General features: G+C 42.8%; 3 protein-coding genes across 3 annotated transcripts; 2 read left to right on the top strand and 1 right to left on the bottom strand.

The window, feature by feature from the left end:
* Positions 1-829: 829 nt before the first annotated feature.
* On the top strand, positions 830-1,657 carry LOC104447575 (probable F-box protein At4g22030). Its single transcript, XM_010061295.2, has one exon. It carries the CDS (start codon positions 830-832, stop codon positions 1,655-1,657), a length of 828 nt encoding a protein of 275 aa, XP_010059597.2.
* Positions 1,654-2,118, top strand: LOC120294075 (probable F-box protein At4g22030). The gene has a single exon (XM_039313971.1). It carries the CDS (start codon positions 1,654-1,656, stop codon positions 2,116-2,118), a length of 465 nt encoding a protein of 154 aa, XP_039169905.1.
* Positions 2,119-5,072: 2,954 nt separating this feature from the next.
* On the bottom strand, positions 5,073-6,362 carry LOC120294074 (probable F-box protein At4g22030). Its single transcript, XM_039313970.1, has one exon. It carries the CDS (start codon positions 6,360-6,362, stop codon positions 5,073-5,075), a length of 1,290 nt encoding a protein of 429 aa, XP_039169904.1.
* Positions 6,363-7,920: the final 1,558 nt, after the last annotated feature.

The following is a 7,920-nucleotide window of genomic DNA, read 5'->3' as shown; positions in this document are numbered from 1 at the left end:
TGTGCAATTAATAGGGTTGATTGGTTCTTAGTCCAATTTTGTTTCTTTGGTCCAATTTTAAGGTAAAATTGGAAATCGGACCGTACTATCGGCCGATTCAATGGAACCGGTCACTAATTTTTCCACAACTTTTTTTCTATTACTTTTTTTCTCACTACTTGGAATCATATCAAGATAGTGTTTAGTTAATGTTTTATTGTTTTTTTAAGAAATAATAAAATAAAAAATGTATATTTAGTCAATTTGATGTAGTTTCCCTTTGGAACCAGAAATCAAACCATCCGGATGTTGAATCCAATTTTAGGAATCGGGAACCAGACCGACACTCCCAATAACTAAACCAAATCAGTTGATCCGTTCTGGTCTGATCTAGGTGGTTTCCAGTTTGAGTGGTCCGTTTTGTATAACCCTAGTAATCCGGCATTTGAATTGTTACTAATCTTTGGGTTTAGGTCAAACATGTGCAAGGTGGGGTCATGGTTCTTGTGATTTTATGCGAGAGCAAGAAGAGATCAGACCCTGGCCTAGACCCGGGCAAACTGCTTGAGAACGAGCCTTTGAATGGGCTAAAACCGGAGCCGTTGAACTTGACGGTTGAAGCTGCCTACGAACGCGTCAGGCTACTGAGCTGGCTGAGTCAAACCCCTGCGTTTCCTAGTCAAAGTTTTCCGCAGCTTACGACTTCTTCTCCCTCGCATTCACGTCCCTCGCTCCAGCTTATATAAGTGCAAACCGAGATGGGAACCTCCAACATCCATAACCAAACCCACTCCAGATTCTCAACCAAACCCTCTCGAAACCGACGACACAAGACAGATCGCCTCCATTGATGGCCGCTTTGCAAGCTTCCTCACTCTTGATCCCTTCTTCCTCTTCGGGTTCTCCTTCGAAGAGAAGGGTCTCCGCTTCGATCCATGTCCCGAAGCTCCCTAAACTCCGCCTCTCTGATGCGAGCTCGGCGATGACGCGGAAGCTGGTGGAGGAGTTCAGCAACAGGAACGGTTACACCATCACGGAGCCCTTGCAAATGGAGGTCGTGGAGAAAGTTAGTCCTTCTGAGCAGCGCCGTTCGCCTAGCCGATCGCCTACTTCTTCTGTCGAAACAACCACGAAGCTCTATGCGATCCTGGAGGCTGTTGAAGATAGAGTGGAGATGCACGATAACATCGGCAAGCAGCGGGACAACTGGAACAAGCTCCTATTGAACTCGGTCAACATGATGACCCTCACTGCCACCACCACGGCGGCCATGGCTGTGGCTGTGCCGGCTCCATCACTGAAAGCATGCTCTGCTCTCTTATTTACTGCCGCCACCGGGATGTCGCTCGTGATGAGCAAAATCCAGCCCTCGCAGCTGGCTGAAGAGCAACGCAATGCCTCGAGGTTGTTCAAGCAGCTTCAGAGCGAGATAAAGTCGATGCTCGTGCAGCAATCTCCGACTGAGTCAGACGTTAAGGAGACGATGGAGAAGGTGCTGGCGCTTGATAGAGCTTTTCCGCTGGCTCTGCTTGGAAAGATGATCGAGAAGTTCCTGCGAAATTTGAGCCCGCTGTGTGGTGGCCAATGGTTTCCGGCCACCACCGCCAATCCCAAGGGCACAAAACCTTCACGAACACTGAGCGAAACGGATGGAGCGAGGAGCTGGCAGTGGAGATGAGAGCAATCGTCCAAGTCCTCAAGAGCAAAGACAAGAAAGACTACTTGAGGCTCGGAAATTTAGCTCTAAAATTGAATAAGACGTTGGCGGTTTTGGGTCCCCTACTCACTGGGATCGCCGCAGCCACCTCGACCTATGGTGGCTCGACAGCCACAACAGTGGCAGCCATTGCTGGTGCCATGGCGGCAATCATCAATGGCTTCGAGCATGGAGCACAAGTCGGCATGGTCGTTGAGATGTACAGAAACAACGCGGGGTTCTTCAAGCTCATGGAAGAGACGATCGAAGCGACGCTCGAGGAGAGAGACTACGATAAGCGAGAGAAGGCAGAGATGTTCGAGTTGAAGGTGGCGATGAAGCTGGGGCGGAGCTTGTCGCAGCTTCGAGACCTGGCAAGAAAATCAATGGCTTCTTGTCTACAAGGAACTGAGGTGGACGAGTTCGGAAGCAAGCTTTTCTGAAACTCTCTTTTGAGCAAGATTAGTGGAGTACATAATGTAACATGTACAAGTTAGGCTCATTAACATGATCCTTTCATTCCTTGATTCTTGTAACAAAGAATAGGAGCTTAAATTGCTCATTTTGGTTTAACTTTGATTTTTGACTAAATTGAAAATTATTTACTCAAATTCCACGTGGATTCACCTTTGGAGACACGTTAATTTTTGTACTAGAGCACATGCGACTATTATTTTATTATAAAAAGAAGATGGTTTTTTCCGTGCCGGTGAAACTTTTTGAAAGAGTTGATAAGTATTAGATAACCGTTGTTAAGATGCTCCTTTTTGCCTACCCTTGATGCGTCGTGGGTATACTAGAGAGAGAGAGACTTTTCATAACTTCTATACAAATTCTCTCGAGAAAGGAATCCCCGGATTTCGACCGGCCATAATTTCTGATAACTTTTCATAACTTCCATACAAAATCTCTCGAGAAAGGAATTCTCGGATCTTTAATTGGCCGTAATTTCACAGTAACTTTTCGTAACCTCTACATAAAATGTCGCAACATACAAAAATCTATGGACTCTACGATCAAACGGGTGAGATCGACCCTCTTGTTAAGGTCATCAAGAGATCGAGAATCCGTTCCTCAAAGATCCTTCAAAATTCCTCCGGCGTGGTGGGAGGTATACTCCCCTAAGGTCAAAGAATTATGCAAAATGTGAACTTCAAGAAAACAACAAAGCAGTGCCCAGTTGAATCTTACGCGAATGGGAGAGACAGGAAACAAAATGGCCTGGAAAATCACGACGCTCCAGTCAGAAATGACATGCTATGTCGTTCAATTTTAGCCTTAAACCTCGAATCATTCGAGATCACTTAATGTTGGACACATGAGGGGCGAAACGCGTGCGTGTACGCGTGTTTTTTCCCCTGTTTTTCAATTTTATGACCAATTTTTCGGCAAATTCGTCCTTCTACTATCGTATGTTCAGACTTCTATGACTAAGTTAATTTAGGGGAGATAGTCTTAATTAGGTTAAGATTGTTCGAGGGTAATTACCACGATGTCGATATGTATAGTAGGAATGGTGTTGTGATTAATTAAAATATGAGCCCATCTATGTAATATATCTATTAGTTCGAGGGCAGCAAAATGTTACTAGGAACATATATTTTCTAGTGGATTGCTTGAGCTCGAGCTTGAATGGAGTAGTAACTTGAGCATTTAAGGAACACACGCGCCTTGAGGGCAAAACCGATTCTAAGTCACAATATATATGGTAAAAATCTAAGTTACAATATTTGATACAAAAAGACTAAAATTGTTTATTACATACATTTGATTTTCTTCTAGGGAAAATGTCACAAATGGTCCCTATACTATTACTTAATGTGCAATTTAATCCCTGAATTTTCGATCGGCTCAATTTGGTCCATGAACTATTGATAAATGCCCGATTTGGTCTCTGAATTTTCGATCGGCTTAATTTGGTTCCTGAACTATTGATAAATGTCTGATTTAGTCCTTCGTTACTATTTTTTTTTTTTTTTATAGTAACGAAATTGAAAAAAAAAAATAATGAAAAAAAAAAAAAAATAGTAACGAAAAAAAAAAAAAAAAACCCTAGCGGGTGCATCGTTCATCTTCCTCACGGATGCAGCCTTGCCCGCACCGGCCACTGCGCCGGCAACCCACGAGCCCTCTCTGCTCCATCGCCACTCCACCGATCTCGCCCGCCGCCCGTCGACCTTGCAACGCCTCGCCGCCCGCAACTTCCAGATCCGGCGACCTCCGCGTCCCCGCCGCACCTCAACGCTTTGCCGCCCGATGACCCGCACTTCGACGACTTGACACTTGACCCGCCACCTCGCCAAGCCGATCCTCTGCCGCTCAAGCGACCCAGCGCTCGACGCCCCGCCCGAACACCCAGCCCGTGCCGACCTGTGACAACATCGTTGTCCCAATCTCGCCGGTGCGGGCAATGCATAATTGGCCGGTGCGGGCAACCCTCGCTTTCCGCGAGGAAGATGCTAGAGTTCCGAACCGTACTCACTAGGGTTTCTTTTTTTTTAGGCAAGTTTATTTTATTTTATTTTATTTGAGATATTTCGATAATATTTTTTTTGTTATTTTTCTTTTCGTTTTTATTTTTTTTGTTATTTTTCTTTTCGTTTTTTTGTTACTATATTTTCTTTTCTTTTTGTTATTTTTTGTTATTTTTTCAATTTCGTTACTATAAGTAAAAAGAAAAAAGGAAAAATAGTAACGAAAGACTAAATCGGACATTTATCAATAGTTCAGGAACCAAATTGAGCCAATAAAAAATTTAGGGATCAAATCGGGCATTTATTAATAGTTCAGGGACCAAATTGAGTCAATTGAAAGTTCAGTGACAAAATTGCACATTAAGTAATAGTATAGGGACCATTTGTGACATTTTCCCTTTCTTCTACCTATTAGCTTAACTTTTAGGTTGGATATTCTAATGTGCAAAAACTGTCGTATCAAAGTATCAAATGCTGTTTATTCATGGAACATGTGTGTGATCTTCTTCCACTCGGCGTGCTATCTTAAACACTCTAATCAAGGACTACGACGTGCTCAGATTGCTGTTCTAAAGGGGGACACAACAAAGCAAAAGTCAACTCCCATAAACAAAGGGCAAAGAGTCTGCACGTGCCAATGAGGTCAAAACCTTCAGAAAATTCAAAGTGGCTTTCGGCAGGAGACATTTAAAAAATTCAACGATTGGATTGTGTCCACATCATGAAAAAGAGTATATCGTATCAAGCTAGCTTGAAGCATATATCCATTTCAATAATTAAAAGGGAAATAAGAATTTAGATACTTCGATCATTTTTCGTTCTCTGCCACAAAATATACATGTGTACCGAGAAATAAAAAATGAAAAATATTCATGTTTGATACGTGTATTATATGTACACCGAATATCTTTGTACAAAGGAGTTCAGAAAAGCTTGCTTCCAAACTCATCCACCTCGGTCCCTTCTATACAAGAAGCCATTGATTTTCTTGCTAAATCTCGGAGTTCCGACAAGCTCCGCCCCAGCTTCATCGCCACCTTCATCTCGAACATCTCTCCATTCTCTCTCTTGCTATAGTCTCGCTCTTCAAGGGTTGCTTCCATCGTCTCTTCCATGAGATCGAAGAACCCTGCGCAGTTTCTGTACATCTCCACGACCATACCAACCTGGCTTCCATGCTCGAAGCTGTTGATGATCGCTGCCATTGCACCGGCGATGGCTGCCACAGTGGTGGCCGCCGAGCCACCAAAGGCTGAGCCAGCCGCAGCGATGCTGGTTAGCAAAGGAGGGGAAACCGCCAACATCTTATTCAATTTTAGCGCCAGATTCCCGAGCCTCAAGTAGTCTTGCTTATCTTTGTTCTTGAGGACTTGGACGATGGCTCTCATCTCCACTTCTAGGTCCCTGCTCCATCCATTTCGCTCACTGTTTGCGAAAGTTTTCCCCTCTCGGGATTGGTCGCTGTTGTTGGAAACCCTAGGCCACCATGCGGCGGGCTCAAATTTTGCGGGGAACTTCTCAAGCATCGCTCCAAGCAAAGGCAGTGGATAAGCCCTATCAAGGGCCAGCACCTTTTCCGTCATCTCCTTCACGTCTGCTTCAGTCGGAGATTGGAGCGCGAGCATTGACTCGATCTGACTCCGGAGCTGCTTGAACAACCTCGAGGCATTGCGTTGCTCTTCAGCCAGCTGTGAGGGCTGGATTTTGCTCATGATGAGCGACATACCAGTGGCCGCTGTAAACAAGAGAGCGGAGCATACTCTCAGCGATGGAGCCGGCGTAGCTGCAGCCATCGCAGCCATGGTGGTGGCAGTGAGAGTCATCATGTTGACTGATTTCAACAGGAGCTTATTCCAGTTGTCTCGCTGTGCGCCAATGTTATCGTGCATCTCCACTCTATCTTTGACAGCCTCCAGGATCGCATAGAGCTTCTTCGTCATTTCAATAGAAGAAGTAGGCGATAGGCGCAGCTCCAAACGCCTGTCTGTCCGGTTGACATCCATTTGGAGTGTCTCTGTGAAGGCATAACCATTCCTGTTGCTCAAATCCTCGAGTAGCTTCTTCGTGATCACGGTACTTGGATCACCTACGAGCCTGAGTTTTGAGGGCTTCAGGAATTGGATTGAAGCAGTGATCGTTCGCTTCGAAGAACAACCCGATGAGGAGGAGGAAGAAGAAGAAACTAAGAGAGAGGAAGCTTGGAATGCGGCCATTAATTTTTTGGTGTTTTTCAAATGTATGTATGCAACGGTTTTGAGAGGATTGCTTGAGAATTGGAGTGGTTTTGGTTATGGAGATTGGAGGTTCTTTAGGTTGCTTATTTATACATGCGAAGTACGCGTACGCGATGTAAAATGAGAAGAGGTCGGAATTGTTGAAAATTTGACCGTAGAACACAAGGAGTTGACTCCGGCCATGAGCCTGACCTTTTCTATTATTTGAATTTGTAAATGTCAAACATCCAAATGCTGCGTAAATGTTGTCACATCACATCACTTCATACTTATGCTCCTGGCGTAGAATCACAGAAATGAATATGTAAATAAACAAGTGGCAGAACTACGGAAATGAATATGGTATTTTGCGAACAAATATTTAAATAAACGAGTTATATTCAATTTTGAAATTTTGCAATTTAAAAAAGTATTTACTATTACCACATGTGACATGCGGCACCGCCTGTGAGCCTACGACTCTTTTGTCAATTTGGCGAGCCCAAATAGTTAGACCTCTCTACTCTTTCCCACTTATAACTTACATAATATTTTCTTTTAGGGATTTCTTTCTTAGAAATAATTAGTAAATTATTCGTATTTATTGGTGAACCCTATTCGAATTACATATGATATGCTCTTGTTACAAATGGCCATTTGATATTGATTTGCTAGACTATATCTTATATGAAAAATTAATTAGCAAACTATAGAATTGCCCCAGAGGGGGGACTGTCAAGACAAATTTATAAGCTGTATGAGGTTTGACCATTTCTTGAAATGACGTTTTCTTGGATTCGAAGAGTATGGGGTTTATGGGTCGGGTCGGTTTCAAATTTTGCAGTGGACAGCTATGGATTGAGTTCATTATTTTTGCGATCAAGTCAACTTAATTCTCGTGCATTTAACTTTTTCCGTTTTCCTTCAAATTGGCTATAATTTGTGGTTGAGTCAATTCGATGTGGGGTGAACTTTTGCCAGTTTTGCTTGAAAATGTCAAGTCCGAATGACAAAAGGGTAGATAAAAAACATAGTTAGATATTAATTATATTTCTCGTTAATCTTAGGTGTTGAGTAAGGTGACGCATGCTTTTATTAAGACAATCTAAAATAAGTAAGCTTCGAAGTCATGAAAGCGAGTTGTGTCATAAATGTCATGGTTATTTCAAGACCCATTGTAATGTAATTGTATTAGTCGGTTGGTAAATTTACACACATGGAATTGGAATAATTTGTTGGAGTTTGATTCAGACTCCTCATCGACAGAAAGACAAGGATTGCAAGGGGCAGCAACCTTGGGTTGCTAGGGGAATTTTATAGTTTAGACTTGTATTTTATTGATAGTTTGGGTTTGAACCCATAAATGATTACTGAGTAGTCTAGGGTCTTCTCGGCCCCTAGAATTTTCTTGTGCCACTTATTTATAATCTATTTCTCTTATAACTAAGAGTTATATGAAGAGAGGTGGGAGTTGCTAATTATAGCGGAATCTTCTACTAAATGTAACCCTAATTTAAGGGTAAAAATGAAATATACTTTGTTTCTCAAATTCAATTTC

This window comes from Eucalyptus grandis, chromosome 5 (assembly GCF_016545825.1).
Source record: "Eucalyptus grandis isolate ANBG69807.140 chromosome 5, ASM1654582v1, whole genome shotgun sequence".
NCBI classification, from domain to species: Eukaryota; Viridiplantae; Streptophyta; class Magnoliopsida; order Myrtales; family Myrtaceae; genus Eucalyptus; species Eucalyptus grandis.
Note: the sequence above shows the minus strand (reverse complement) of the source record. Positions and strands in the feature narration are given on the sequence as shown.